Source organism: Sorex araneus, chromosome 3 (assembly GCF_027595985.1).
Source record: "Sorex araneus isolate mSorAra2 chromosome 3, mSorAra2.pri, whole genome shotgun sequence".
NCBI lineage: Eukaryota > Metazoa > Chordata > Mammalia > Eulipotyphla > Soricidae > Sorex > Sorex araneus.
In genome coordinates, this window is record NC_073304.1 from 151776245 (window position 1) to 151791789 (window position 15545).

The 15545-nt window shown below is 55.4% G+C and overlaps 1 protein-coding gene across 1 annotated transcript; it reads left to right on the forward strand.

The window, feature by feature from the left end:
- The first annotated feature begins 8584 nt into the window (after nt 1-8584).
- On the forward strand, nt 8585-15276 carry SELENBP1 (selenium binding protein 1). The gene is made up of 12 exons (XM_004618091.3): nt 8585-8677; nt 11155-11211; nt 11332-11444; nt 11541-11726; nt 12233-12353; nt 13132-13314; nt 13514-13692; nt 14094-14172; nt 14279-14400; nt 14572-14664; nt 14779-14897; nt 14982-15276. The coding sequence occupies exons 1-12, from the start codon at nt 8674-8676 to the stop codon at nt 15142-15144; spliced, it is 1419 nt and encodes a 472-aa protein (XP_004618148.2). The 5' UTR covers nt 8585-8673; the 3' UTR covers nt 15145-15276.
- Nucleotides 15277-15545: the final 269 nt, after the last annotated feature.

The window sequence follows — 15545 nt, forward strand, 5'->3', positions numbered from 1 at the left end:
TTCAAATAGTCAAAAGACACCTGAGAAAATGCTCTACATCGTTAATCATCAGGGAGATGCAAATCAAAACAACATGAGGTATCATCTTATGTCACAGAGATTGGCACACATCAATAAGAACAAGAACATCCAGTGCTGGTTTGGATGTGGGGAGAAAAGGGCTCTCATTCAATGTTGGTGGGAATGCCAATTGGTTCAGCCTCTTTGGAAAACAATATGGACATTTCTCTAAAAACTAGAAATTGAGCTTCCATATAACCCAGCAACACTCTCTTGGGAATATATCCCAGAGATGCAAAAAAAACACAGTAAAAAGGACATCTGCACTTGTATGTTTATTGCAGCACTGTTCACAAAAGCCAGAATCTGGAAAAAAACCCAAGTGCCTGAGAACAGATGACGGGTTAAAGATACTCTGGTACATCTACATAATGAAATACTATGCAGTTATTAGAAGTGATGAAATCATGAAATTTGCCTATAAGTGGATGGACATGGAGGGTATCATGCTAAGTGAAATTAGTCAGAAAGAGAGGGATAGACATAGAATGACTGCACTCATTTGTAAAATATAATGTAGAAATAAGGACCAGGAGGGTCTCTCCATGCTTTGGAAGCCAGCCCCACATGCTGGAGAAAATGCAGTTGGGATGGAGAAGGAAGCACTAAGTAAATAATGATTGGAGGGATCACCTGGGATGCTGGGATGGGAGATGTGTGCTGAACGTAGACCAAGAACCAAACATGATGGCCTCTTAGTATCTGTATTGCAAACCACAATGCCCAAAATGAGAGACAGTAAGAAGGATTGTACCTGCCACAGAAGCAGGGAGTGGGATGAGGTGTGGGTGGCAGGTAGGACACTGGGAACAACGGTGGTGGAAAATGTGCACTGATGAAGGGATGGGTGCTCAAACATTGTATGACTGAAATGTAATCATGCAAATTTGTAACTGTATATCATGGTGATCCAATAAAAGTTATTTAAAAGGAAAGAAAGAGACACGAACAACTCCTCCACTCCTGAAAGGCCATGATCTCAGAGGCCCACTAGCTAATTTTGGAACCCAGTGGCTTCTTGCAGAAATGCCTCTAGACTGTGAACTAAGCTACAGCCCCATGCCACCTGGGAGGGGAAAGGATTTTGTCCCTCGGCCTTTCCTTTTGGCGGTGGTAGTAGTATGGCAACTGCCATCTTTTAGAGTCCACAAGACAGAGGTACGAGCTTGTAGTAACACAACTTCTGACAGAAATTTCTCTGGACTTAGTTACTAAAATACCAGAAATCCAAAACTGCGTGGCTGCTATTGCGGGCACACAAACTCATATGCTCTTCATTCTCAGCAATGGAAAACAAATTATCAAATGATGCCTTTTCGGCAGGTCTGATTATTGGGGGAAAATTCCAAACAATAATAGTGAGTTTTCTGTTGAAATGTTGAATGTAATCAAAGTAAAGAGAGATTGGGGCTGGAGAGATAGCACAGCAGGTAAGGCATCTGCCTTGCACACAGCCAACCCAGGTTTGATTCCCAGCATCCCATATGGTCACCCAAGCACCTCCAGGAGTAATTCCTGAGTGCATGAGCCAGGAGTAACCCCTGTACATAGCCAGGTGTGACCCAAAAAGCAAAAAAAAAAAAGTAAAGAGATATTAAAGCAAAAATCATCAGCCACACAGGCAGGGGGTGGGGTAGGATGGGAAGTATACTGGGGTTCTTGGTGGTGGAACATGTGCACTGGTGAAGGGATGGGTGTTTGGTCATTGTATAACTGAGACTTAAACTTGAAAGCTTTGTAACTGTTCTCATGGTGATTCAATAAAAAAACAGAGAAAATTAAAAAAAAAGAAAAGAAAGAAAGAAAGAAAGAAAGAAAGAAAGAAAGAAAGAAAGAAAGAAAGAAAGAAAGAAAGAAAGAAAGAAAGAAAGAAAGAAAGAAAGAAAGAAAGAAAGAAAGAAGACAGCCTCTTACTTTAAGCACCACTTTGTCTACCAAATACGAGCCTCTAAAAATCTTTGTGGTGGAGCTGGATAGCACAGGGGGCAGGGCACTTGCCTCACATAAAGCTGACCTGGATTCAATCCCAACACCACATATGAACATCATCAAGAGTGATCCCTGGGCTCTCCGCCGAGATGCGACCCGGGTGGCCACACGTTTGTGCAGCCACTCTGATGCTGATCAACCACAATCTGGAGGTCAGCTAGACTACTTTTGGTACCAGCAGCTGCTTGCAGCAATGTCTCTAGACGGTGAACTAAGCCATAGCCCCACGCTGGCTGAGGAGGGGAAAGGTATTTCTTTCTCGGTTTTTTTTTCCCTTTTCGGGGAAAAACAGCATGGCATCCACCATGTTATAAGGATCATTAAGGATGTACAAACTTGGTGGCACAGGAAGAAAAAAAAAAGAGGTATGAACTTGCAACATCGGGATGTGTGGGCGATCTCGGGCCAGAGGCGATACCAGCACGCTCTCTGCCGAGATGCGACCCGGGTGGCCACACGTTTGTGCGGCCACTCTGATGCTGATAGACCAGGATCCGGAGGCCAGCTAGAGTACTTTTGGTACCAGCAGCTGCTTGCAGCAATGTCTCTAGACGGTGAACTAAGCCGTAGTCCCATGCTGCCCCAGGAAGGCAAATGATGCAATTTCTAACATAAATCTCCCTGGACTTAGTTACTAAAATACCAAAATACAGAACTCCCAAACCTTCATATCTCTTCATTCTCAGCAATGGAAAACTAATTATCAAATGCTTCCTTGTCAGCAGGGCTGTTTTTTGGGAGAAAACTCCAACAACAATAGTGAGTTTGGTGTTGAAATATGGAATGTAATCAAGGTAAAGAGAGAGTGAAGTGAAATTTATCAGCTACGCAGGCGAGGGTGGGGGATGAGGGGTGGGAGGTATACTGGGGTTTTTGGTGGTGGAATATGTGCACTGGTGAAGAGACGGGTGTTCGAGCATTGTATAACTGAGACATAAGCCTGAAAGATTTGTAACTTTCCACATGGTGATTCAATAAAATAAATAAATTGAAAAAAAAAGAGTGATCCCTGAATGCCTTCATGAGTAAGCTGTGAGCACCGCCAGGCGCGGCCCTGAAACCAAAAAACTAAATAGAAATGTTCACGGAGTACCAGAAGGGAAAGCTATTCCTGTTGCAAAGAGAGGCCAGCAGCAGCAGGACAGGAGGACAGCAAGTGACCAGCAGATCCCACAGCCACCACCCCACAGCTCTCTCATTACATGTTTTTTTTTCTTTCTTTTGCTTTATTTTGTTGTGTTTTGGGACCATACCCAGGGGTACTTGTGTTAATCCTGGCTCTTATTCAGTAACTCCCTGATGGTGCTCAGAGGATCACATGGGATGCCAGGGTTGAACGCTGCTCAGCCCAGTGCAAGGCCAGTGCCTTCCCAATGTACTATCACTCTGGCTCTTGATTCTGTTTTTGAGTCACACCTCGAAGTGCCTGGATTGCTCCTGTAGGATCCTGGGGTGTGGGACCATCGCTGCAAAACACACACTCTAGCCGTTGGAGCCATTCTTTGCTTCCTTAGAGTTTTCTTCTAGTACCTGTATATAGTTGGGTTTGCTATAAAATGTTTATTATCTAAAATATAGAGAGAAGCGGGACTGGAGACAGTACAGCAGGGAGAGCGCTTGCAACCTGCGGACCTGTTTGATCACAGGGATCCCTTATGGTCCTCTGAGATCCACCAGGAGTGATTCCTGAGCACAGAGTCAGGAATAAGCCCTGGGCATTGCTGGTTGTGGCCCCCAAACAAAAATAAAGCCAGCAAGTCTTGTATAAAGGGGGGAAAGTACAAGCATATGGTGAAGTATCATGCATTCAGATAAAAATAATGAAATAAAATATACAGAAAAGGGACCAGAGAGATTGTACAGCGCGTGTTTGCCTAGCACGTACCAACTCGCGTTTAATCCTGGTGCCGCCTAGGGTCCCCCGCACCCTGAGAACCCAGGGCCAAGAATAAGCCCTGAGCACTGCTGGGTGTGGCCCCAAAGAAAAATAATAAAGAAGACAGTTCTTTCTCCCTCCCTCAGACTCTGGTCCTCCAGCTGGTCATCAAACTGACAAAAGGCTCAACTGAGCTACACCCTCTCCCCTTTTCCCCCATTTTTTTAACATTCAGAAACATTAGTTTCTGGCCACTCGGGATGGCAATCTGGCGTTTCTTCCCGCTCTGTGCTGGTCCTCCGTGTGCGTGCGTGCGTGCGTGCGTGCATGCGTGCGTGCGTGCATGCGTGCGTTCGTGTGTTGATCCTCCTTAAGTGCTTGGTCCTCCTCCTTTCATGGATCAGCGGAGTCGGGAGCTGTTTCAACAGGCGCAAGAAAGTTAGGCGGGGGGGCTGGAGAGATAGCACAGCGGGTAGGGCGTTTGCCTTGCACGTGGCCGACCCGGGTTCAAATCCCAGCATCCCATATGGTCCCCTGAGCACGGCCAGGGGTAATTCCTGAGTGCAGAGCCAGGAGTAACCCCTGTGCATCGCCAGGTGTGACCCAAAAAGCAAAAAAAAAAAAAAAAAAAGAAAAAAAAAAAGAAAGTTAGGCGGAGCGGGAAGAAAAAGTGGGGACCTGAGGCGCGCCCCCCACCCCCTGCTCCATCCTCCCGCCCGCCTGGCCACATCTGGGCGCTTCTGCACCACGCCGCACCGTGTAGCTGCGCATTCCCCCGCGCACCCCGCCCGCACTGCACAGCTGCGCACGCAGCGCCCACCCCCACTACCCGCACCGCGCCCGCGTCCCCGCACCCCGCAGCTGCACGTGCAGCCCCTTGCACCAGCCGCCCACAGCTTCACGCCGCCCCGCATCGTGTAGCTGCTCATTCGTCGCCCGCACCGCGAGCCACAGCCGCCAGCCGGGCTTCGCTGATCGCCTCCGCACCGCCCTGCCCCAGCAGCTGCGCACTCCCGACCCCGCACCGCGACCCGCCCGCACCGCGCAGTTGCGCAACGCCCACCCCCCGCATATCCCGCACCCTCTCGGCGACAGCGTCACGTCGCCCCCGCGGCCTCGGGAACCCGCTTTCCGCCCGAGGCCGGCTCGCTTACGTAACCGCTGCAGCCCGCCCCGCGCGCGTCCCGGGGGCCTCGGGGACCGCTGCGCCCTGCCGGCCTCCACGCACCTTCCTGCGGGCCCTGGCGGGCGTGCGCGGCCTTCCCAGCGGAAGCCCGACTCTACCCGGGTCGCGATCACCCCGACCCCGAACCGGGTCAGAGGGCAGGAGCTGGCCCGGAAAACCCTGGCTCTGAGCGTGCTTTGGAGGGGACTGAGGTGGGGAGGATCCCAAGGTGGGGAGAACCCCCGAGGACCCCTGAAGTCTGGGAAACGAACGTAGGGCTGCGGGCGACAGTTAGGCGGCGGGGAAGGCCGGTCCTGAGGCGCGGGGGGGCGGTCCTGCGGACCCCCCAGCCTCACTAGGCCAGCTTTCCCACCGATCCTGGACGTCCCCATAGCAGAAGGGGTGGCGGGCAGCTGGAGGCGCTGCAGAGAGCCCAGGTTAGCTGGGACTTGAAAGAACTTGCAGCCAATGACAGACCAGGACAAGTAAAATTACTGCTTTTCTGTTTTTAAGTTAATGATTACAGAGTTTTTTAATCACCCCTCTTAACTCCCTTTGATTTTGTGAGGGGGTTACTGCTCACTTGCTCGTGGGAGTCTAATACACCCTTGGTGGGGGTGCGCTGGAGATCACATACTCCTTCCCCACCCTGGGGACAGCCGGTCACAGTGCCGCTGGGTGCTCCGCTGCCTGGGGCCGCATGTGAGCTGCAGGAGGGACCCAACCCGCCTGGCATCTGCAAGGCCCTAGGTCTCCCAGCCCTGCCTAGAGAACTTCTGGAAAGAGAAAGGGAATGGGGTTTCCTTCACTTTCAGATCTTGGATATTGGGCTGCCTCAAGCTGAAAGGCAGGTGTGGGGCAGAAGAGAGCAGGGTAAGGGGTGGCAGCCAGGACCCAGAGCTGGCAGGAGAAACACAGCTTCCGGTGGGGCAGCTGCACACCTGCTCACTGCTAGGTAAAGTGCCCAGCAGGAATGCCAGAACGTGCCAATGGCGTCCACAGAGGGTCTTCTTTCCCACCATCCATCTCCATGGAGCCCCCTTTATTCCCCTTGCCTCCACCTAGCTTAGAAACCAGCTCTTGGAATCCGTAGCAAACCCAGATACGTGGGACTTGTGACTGAAAACTTCAGGTTCAACAAACTGGGAATGGGTGACCTTCCCCCCATCTTCCCCGTTTCTGGCAGCTTGGCAGTCACACCCACAAGCCACCTCTGGCTGGCACTAGATAATCTCATCAACAGTCATGATCCAGAGACTCATTATAAACCTCTCGGAAGACAGCATAAAATAACTCGCCTTAGCCATGTCACCGGGCCCTATGCCAGGCTGTTTCATTGGAGGGAGGTGGGCGAGGCCCCTCCCTGCACCTAGGAGCCAGCCCCAGCAGGCGAAAACCTCCTCAACTGCTGCCATGCTCACAGCCACTCTCCACACGCTCGGGAGGAACATCACACACTGAGTGAACCTACTGCTGGACCACTCGGCCGCACTTGCGGCATCTCATACTTCACACCACTTATACTCCAAGAGTAATGCACCACGTTTGATGGGGTTTAAAGTAGAAGGCAACCAATATGAGGGGGAAATATATTTGTACAGATACAAGCACACAAGGCTCAACCTTTAACAACATGATAGTAATCTCTTATAGAAGTACTTAATAGCCCCTGGCTGACATACAACAATCTTCACACATTTTCCTCTGACAAAATAATTTTTGGATCATTTTCAGCAGTTTATTCATAACAAACAATACAAAAGAAATTATTTTGGTTCTGCTTTGGGTCAGGGGTTGGGGTCCAAGATGGAAACATCCGAAATATGGTGGTGGGAAGGTGTAATGGTGGTGGGATTGGTTTTCAAATATTAAATGTAATCAATTATTATCAACTACTTTATGAAAATTAAGTTAAAATTAAGAAAAACAGCTCTTTCCAGGGACCAGAGTAATAGTATGGCTGGCAAGGCATTTGCCTGGCACATTGCCAACCTAGGTTCCAATCCTGGCACCCCTTATGGTATCCCGAGTTCCACCAGGAGTGATCCCAGAATGCAGAGCCAGGAGTAAGTCCTAAGCATCACCGAGTGTGGCCCAAAAAAAACCTAAAAAGAGACAAGCCTTTTCTGACACTGTCTCAGCCAGAGTGTCTGTGGCTAGGGAAGGGCATGTTCAAGGGATGTGAACTTGGCACATTCCCTCAAACCCGTCATTGTCCAACCCTTGGAAACTGGCTTCTCTGAGGGTGGCAGCCCCGAGAGGGTTAACCCAGAAGCTTCCGGTTCTGCTTCTGTTCTGACACTTGACCTTTGTCTGGGGGCCTTTGTGAGTGCTCAGCATGCAGATCAGCGGGCCCAGTGGGACAGACCCCCTCCACATGGAGACCTGAATGTGTGGGCCTGAACATCACAGGTCCATCTGCAACTACACTGTGAGTTGCTTCCAGAGCCTTCGAAGCTCCAGGCTGCGAGGTGCAACAGGGACATTCTCCCATCCCACCTGAGGTTTGTGAGGGCAAGAGAGTACTAAGTGGGTACTGCCAGCTTGATTTCCACTTCAGCGCTCATGGGGAATGAATGGGCCGAGGGTGGGTGGTGGCTAGAGCCTGTGCCCAGGCATATCAGGGCAGGTCAGAGGCTGGAAGGGCCGGAAGAGTGGGCTGAGGACAAAGAGAGGACAGCCCAAGGCAGAGCTGGCTTCTGCCCCGGCCAGGAACCACAACCTGGTCCTTGAGCCTGGTCCCCTAGAGCCCAGATGGATCCAGGTTCAGAGATGAGCACAGCAAGACCTACAGATATTTGTGTTCAGCCCTCACCCTTGGATATATATGCATGGACCAGCCCATCTTTATTTTGGAGGTGGGGGTCTCTCAAAAGGTCCTCAAGGAGGCCAGGGTCCCACTTACAATTCTCAACCACCCAAGTTGGTGACTGAATGAGAAGACCCAAGGATGTGGTTCTCTCAGGCCCTGCAGTGCCAGAGATCCCCCAGTCAGAGAGAACCATGTGGTGCCAGGGATCAGACAGGAGTTGCAAAGTGCAAGGCATGAGCCTTACCCCCGACCTCAACTCTGAGCCCAGGCGCAGATGTTTATGCAGAGACACACTGCCACTGAGACACATCCACAAGCACCCAGCCCAACACCTCCAGCCCACATGGGCCATCCCCAGGGTCTCCACAAGCAAGACAGCCACGCAGACTTACTCATGCCCAGTACCACTGAGAGAGACACGCTCAGGCGAGCATGTACTTGAAGCCAGGATTCTGTGCGCACACAGGCGTGCGCACACACACACACACACACACACACACACACACACACACACACACACATACACACAGCACATGCAAGCCTTGTAACTCAAATTCCAGCCGCCTGGCCACTTGAGAGCTTCCTGGCCAGCTGCCCTCAGCCCTCCCCACCCTCCTCCTCTCCCGCCACGCCCCACCCTGCTATTGGTTGTATAAATTCCCTCCCTTTGCCCCTTCCCGGGCACAGCCTGCTCCAGCACCACCACCGCTTTTCGCCTCTGGCCACCCCTGGCAGACGTGTCAGGCCCAGAAACAGTGTCCAGTGAGCAGCATGGGTAAGAAGGGGGCCTGGCCCACCCTGGCATGCCCAACTTGCAGGAAATGACAGGAAACTGGCAGGGGAGCTGCTCAGGCGAGGGGGAGGGAATCTGCGCAGAGCTCGGGACTTTGTCCCAGCTCAGCCACAGGCTTGAAGGTGCCTGGGAGGAGAGGTGGGGAGTCGCGAGAAGCCAGGTCCTGGGGTCCCGTGCAGCCTCCCAGCTAGGCCGGACCCAGGGCGCCTTTCTGCAGCTGGACAATTGACGGGTTACAGGGCTTCGAGGGCTCTCTGTGTCCTCAGCAGCCACTTTAGGAGAGAGACACCCTGACTGCCTGACTGCAACCTTGGGTCCCCTTCTTTCTCTAGCCCAGGCTGTGGGCACCTGCCTCTCAGTGTCAGGGTGGGAGGGAAGTCAGGATGTCCACCTTCTCTCGGTGGGGTCCTGTCCCAGTGATCCCACCCTCTCAGTCCTGGAAGTCCTCCTAGCCCCCATCTGTGCAGATGGGTATAGGGGTTTGGGTTTGGTCAGGTGCCCAGGCGAGTTTGTTCACTTGGCTCTGGTGTTTTCCTGGCTGGAAGGATGCCCAGCTGGCAGCCTGGTCCAAGGAGAGGTCCAGTGAGCTTTGGTCAAGTCCTCTCAATCCCAAGGAGGTTCAGAGATGCTTAAACCAGGGTGAGGTGGGGTGGGGGGCCTTGGGACTGAAGTGATAACTACTGCAGGTAGGGGACTTACCTGGCCTCAAGTATGTTCCCTGAGCCCCACCAAGAGTAATTTCTGAGTGTAAGCCTAAGCTCCACTGATGTATCCCAAAGAAAGAGAGAAATAAAAAAAGACAGGGAATGAATCTTCCCCAGTGAAGGGCAGGAGGAGCAGGCAGGGCAGCGTGGGGGCGGTGGCTGATGTGGAATGGCAGCCCTTTCCCTCCTAGCCCTCACTGTCTCTGTGCTGGCAGCTGTGGCTGTGGGGTCACTCCTGCTGGCCAGGTTTAGGTCCCCCAGGCACATCCAGGCGTGCAGATGCAGCCCTCACCATCTCTCCATAGCTTTGTGCCTCTGCTATCCACCGTGAGGGTCTAAAGTTCGGAATCAGCCTCTCTCTGTGCCCAGCCATCCGGGAAAGCCCTGCCATATCTGGGTGTGTGGCCGACATGACCCAAGTGTCCTTAATTCCCCACTGCAGACCAGATGGCTGTCGCACCCACCCCCAGCCCCTCAGGGGAGCCTCTCTGCACCCTCCAAAACACACACACCCACACATACCTACCCCTACTTATCCAACAACACCTTGAATATGCCATTTTGTTCACCCTTCGCAGCCTCCTAGAGAAGGTTGGACATTATCAGAGTCCCCTATTAGCAGGTGACAGGGAGTAAACTCAGATCTGACACGTAACCAAGCTTTGACACCCACAGTTGTGAGTCTACCTCCTAGTGATGTCTTCTTGTTCTTAGTGTGGTGATGGGGTCCAGCTGTTCACTCCTGGCTCCCCACCCCCCATCTGGTCCGGCCAGCTCCCCGGGGCAGATTGCCTGCCTCCAGCTGCTTCTTCCTTGCTGCTTTCCGTCCTAGTTGGTCCAGCCCTGGTGCCCAGTGCCTGCCCCTAGTCCAGTCTCCTCCTGGGCCCCTTCCCAGTGGTTGCCTCTGGCCTGCGGGTCAGAGTGGCTTCTCTCAGACTCCTGGGGACCCTGGGCTCTGCAGTGCTGGTAGGCGGGCCTCTGCCGTCCAGAGCTGAGCCAAGTTCCCTGCTTTAGAGATCAAGGAAGTGGGTCCACCCAGGGCCAGAAACTAGCCCTTCCTGTTGGTCTCAGTCTTGTGACCTTGAACTTCGGCCTCCTGTTCCTCAGCAGACCCTTGGTTATGTAATCTGGCTTGGCCAGCTGCCCACGCTCAGGACCAACGGGGAGAAATGAGGAAGTGATGGGGACATGGAGCCATAGCACAGCGGGCGAGCACGCGCCTTGCAGGAAGCCAACGGGGGTTCAATCACCTGCAGCCATAGAGTCCCCCAAGCCCTGCCAGAAGTGATTCCTGAGTGCAGAGGCAGGAGTAAGCCCTGAGCACCGCTGGTTGGGGTTCCAAACCAAACAAACAGACACACAAACAGGCTGTGTCCCTGCGAGACCTTGGCAAGAGGGGAGCATTTGGCCTATCGGCCTCACACACAGCCCCCACACAGAACCTCACGCTCGCTGTGTGAGCCCCTCCTTGGCGGTGTTGCTTGTGCCCCCTTGGTGAGGCCCCTGGGCACGGACCTGGACTTCAGTCCTGCACCCAAACTCCAGGATGGCAGTGGCCTGTCAGGGTGGTCGCCCTGGTGGGTGCCGTGACTGCCACACCACAGTGTCCCCATCTTCCCCAGGGGCCTGCTGGAGGTTCTTTCCCCCCAGTATCCCCTGTCTCTCTGGCAAGGCCTCTGGCCAGAGGTGGGCAGGGGGGGGGGGGGTGCTGCTACCTGGAAGGGCCTCCAGAGCCTCACCCTGTTGTTTCTGCAGCTACAAAATGTGGCAAGTGTGGACCTGGCTACTCCACCCCGCTGGAGGCCATGAAAGGTGAGTGCACGTGTCTGAGCCAACACCCTGGGAAGGAAGTTTACAAGGTCCTCCAGGGCTGTGGGGGCATCACATCCAGCCCTCCCCACCTCCCCCATCTCTCTGCTTTCTACCCTCCAGGGCCCAGGGAGGAGATTGTCTACCTGCCGTGCATCTACCGAAACACTGCCACAGACGCCCCAGATTACCTGGCCACTGTGGACGTGGACCCCAAGTCTCCTCAATACTGCCAGGTGCAGCGAGGCCAGGGTGCTTTGCCAGCAATGCCCTCCCTGGTATGGGTGTTCACTGGACTCACCAGAGGTGACACATGCTGTGCCCCATTCTAGGTCATCCACCGGCTGCCCATGCCCCACCTCAAAGACGAGCTGCACCACTCGGGCTGGAACACATGCAGCAGCTGCTTCGGAGACAGCAGCAAGGCCCGCACCAAGCTGGTGCTGCCCAGCCTCATCTCCTCCCGCGTCTACGTGGTGGACGTGGGCTCCGAGCCCCGAGCACCCAAGCTGCACAAGGCCAGTTGCCCCTCCCGGGCCCCATGGGATGCAGCAGCCTGGGCGCCAGACATCATGCCAAAATATCAGCTTCCTGCTCTCTGGCAGGGTCTGGGCCCAGTGACAGGGAGGGAGGTCAGAGTTCAGAGGGTGACAGGCCGGTGCCCTGGACACTGACCTCCCCTGCCAGGAAGCCCAGCTTATCCTGAAGCAGGGGCTGAGTCTGTGCTCTGAGATGTTCTAGAAAGCACATCCTTCCTGCTTAGAGCACTGTGCTGGCTGTTCCTAAGCCCAGGAGGAGGCTGGCGTCCACTTAGGGGCAGTAGAGACTCAGGACACAGCAGCTGGGGGGTGAGCAGTAGCTCTGGCCTCTGTCCAGATGACCAGACTGAATCTCCCATGTTCCTGGGAAAGTATGGGCAGGGCTGGAAGAAGTCAGGCTCGGTAGACAGCAGGGTAACAGATGGTGGGCGAGGGGGTGGGGGGGCAGGATTCTGGAGGATTCTGACTCTTCCTGCCCTCTCCAGGTCATCGAACCCAGTGACATCCATGCCAAGTGTGACCTGGGCTACCTCCACACCAGCCACTGCCTGGCCAGTGGGGAGGTGATGATCAGTGCCCTGGGGGATCCCCAGGGCAACAGCAAAGGTACAGCTGCTCCTGCAGTCATTTCTGTGGGGGTCAGGTTACAGCCAGGGAAGCAGAGCACAGCAGACCCCCAGAGAACTGCACCACTGTGTCTCACCCATGACTGGGCGACAGAAGCCACACATGGTGGTACTCAGGCACCAGTCCTGGTATAATGCTGGTCACCACTCCTCGTAGTGCTGGGGGGCCTGGAGTGACCCCCACACTGAGCTGGCTGTAGCCCCTGAGCACCACTGAGTCTGACCCAAAAATCAAAGCAATATAAATCTCCCCCCAAAATCCACCAACTGGAGCCATGTGCGAGTGCCTGGGTTCCCAGCACAGACGTCCGCTTGTCTGCAAAGGAAGTGGCAGAGGTGTAGGACACACTCAACAGGGAAGGGCGTTCAGGCTACCTGGTGCCAAAGGCTGTGGTGGTCCTGCAGCAGAGCCCAGGCCCTGGAAGGGTCTCATAGAAAGTGGAACGCCGAGGGACAGGTGTCTTGGCTCACGGGACACATTTCCTGTGGCCTGAGGGCATGAGGTTGATAAGAGCTAGGGACTTTGCAGAGCGAATCCCTGCCCCCCACTCCACTCCTGAAGCCCCTACTCCTGAAACCCCCCATGCTTGAGAGCCCCCTCTGAGTCCCTCCAATCCCTGAATGTCCAAAGCAGACACCCTCCGGGTAGGCTCTGCCCTGGGCCGGAACATGCCCCGCTAAGACTGAGTGGGAGTGACCAGCAACCCCACCCCCCCCCCCCCGTCCCCCCTCCCTGCCACCTGCCTCCTCCCCACCAGGGGGCTTCGTGCTGCTGGATGGAGACACGTTCGAGGTGAAGGGGACCTGGGAGAAGCCAGGAGGCGCTGCGCCCATGGGTTACGACTTCTGGTACCAGCCACGCCATAATGTCATGATCAGCACAGAGTGGGCTGCTCCCAATGTCATCCGCGATGGCTTCAACCCCGCAGACGTGCAAGCAGGTGAGCAGGCGCCTGACTTGGCACCCGATACCTTACGATGCCTCCTGGCCCCAAGGCACCCCAGCACCCCAGCACCTGCTTTCTCTTAGGCCCTGACCCCTGCTGTCCTGGTCCCTCCTGTGTCCCTCTGAAGCTCACAGGGGCTTCAGGTGGCAGGGGTGAGGGTCTGGCATCCTCACCTTCCCTCTTCCCGGCCCAGGGAAGTATGGCAGCTGCCTGCACGTGTGGGACTGGCAGCGCCATGAGATCATACAGACGGTGCCTCTGCAGGATGGGCTCATCCCACTGGAGATCCGCTTCCTGCACAACCCGGCCGCAGCTCAGGGTTTCGTGGGCTGTGCCCTCAGCTCCAACATCCAGCGCTTCTACAAGAACCAGGTGACCGGGGGCCAAGCCACGGCATGGTGGGGAGGGTAGTGGCCTGCACATGGCCATCCCAGCACCCTGTAGGTCCCCCGAGCCCCACCAGGTGTGATCCCTGAGCATGGAGCCAAAAGTAAGCCCTGAGCACTGCTGGGTGTGGCCAAAAAACAAAAGAATGAAGTGACTGGGGCATGCCTGGTCCTTGCCGCCAGCTCTCCCCCACCCCCCTCCCCACCCCCCCACCCTCGCCCTAGCTCTCTGCTCTGGTCCTGGGCTGGGCCACTTCAGCCAGCGGGTGAGGCAGCAGCAGTGCTGGGAGCGGGGCGCCGCCTTCCATGTGAGGCTCCACCCCAGTGTGTCCCTGCAGAGGGACAGGCTGGCGTCCTCCGGCCTCACACCACCTTCTCCCCGTGCAGGGTGGCACATGGTCAGTGGAGAAAGTCATCCAGGTGCCGCCCAAGAAGGTGAAAGGCTGGATGCTGCCAGAGATGCCAGGTGAGTGTCAGTCAGCATGGTGTAGTGGGAACAGGGGGCCTGGGGCATCTGAAGGTCAATTCCTGCCCTTGAGACTCGCCCTCAAGGCCTGCGGAACCCCCTGCAGGTCTCATCACTGACATCCTGTTGTCCCTGGATGACCGCTTCCTCTACTTCAGCAACTGGCTTCACGGGGATGTGCGCCAGTATGACATCTCCGACCCACAGCATCCCCGCCTCACTGGGCAGGTGAGCAATGCCAGGAGTCTGTGGCAATGGGTGGGGGTGGGGTGGGGAGGGGAATATGCAAATGTGACTGTGGGGGCTGAGCAGGGTGCAATCCTGACAATGACCCCGTGCTGTGGCCGGCTGTGCTCCCTGAATATCATCTCCTCCCTCTCTGGCCCGGCTCCCCTGCAGCTCTTCATCGGAGGCAGCATTGCCAAGGGGGGCCCCGTGCAGGTACTGGAGGACCAGGAGCTGAAATCCCAGCCGGAGGCCCTGGTGGTCCAGGTGAGCCCCACCCCCAGGGCCCTGCCCCCACCCATACTAGAGAGGAGGGGAGGGGAGCGTGGAGAGCCGCTCTCAGGATGGGTGCAGCCCGGCCCTGAGCCCTGCTATTCCCAGGGGAAACGAGTGCCCGGAGGCCCTCAGATGATCCAGCTCAGCCTGGATGGGAAGCGCCTGTACGTCACCACGTCACTGTACAGCGCCTGGGACAAGCAGTTCTACCCTGATCTCATCAGGTGAGAAGCAGAGACCCTGCACCCCTGACCCTGCTCCCATCCTGGAGTACGGGGGACCCTCTCTGATCCCCTCTGCCCCCCCAGGGAAGGCTCTGTGATGCTGCAGGTGGACGTGGACACGGTGAACGGAGGGTTGAAGCTGAACCCCAACTTCCTGGTGGATTTTGGAAAGGAGCCCCTTGGGCCGGCCCTGGCCCACGAGCTCCGCTATCCTGGGGGTGACTGCAGCTCAGACATCTGGCTTTAAAACCCCCCCGCAGCCTTATCCGTGCACTCACACTGCCCTCCCGGCCCTGCCTCTGCGGCCCCACTGCTCTGTGACCGCTTGTCCCCTTTACACATACGCTCTTAGGACCAATCACCCCAAATAAACTGCTGAACAGCCCTCCTGTCACCTGGTCTGGCCGGCTGGCACTGTGCCCCTCTCCTGCGGCTCCCGGTATCCCACAGGGGGTGATCCCCCAGTGGGTGGGCACGCATGATCTCAGTGTGACCAGGCCCAAATCTCACCGCAGTGGCCAGACAGAAGCCAAGGGTCCCCAGGGACTCAACCACAGTGATTTGGGGGACACCATGTCCACTGATATTTCTCAACTTTTTTTTTTAAAACTTTATCCAAGTTCTCTTGGGTCAGGGATATGGCTCAGA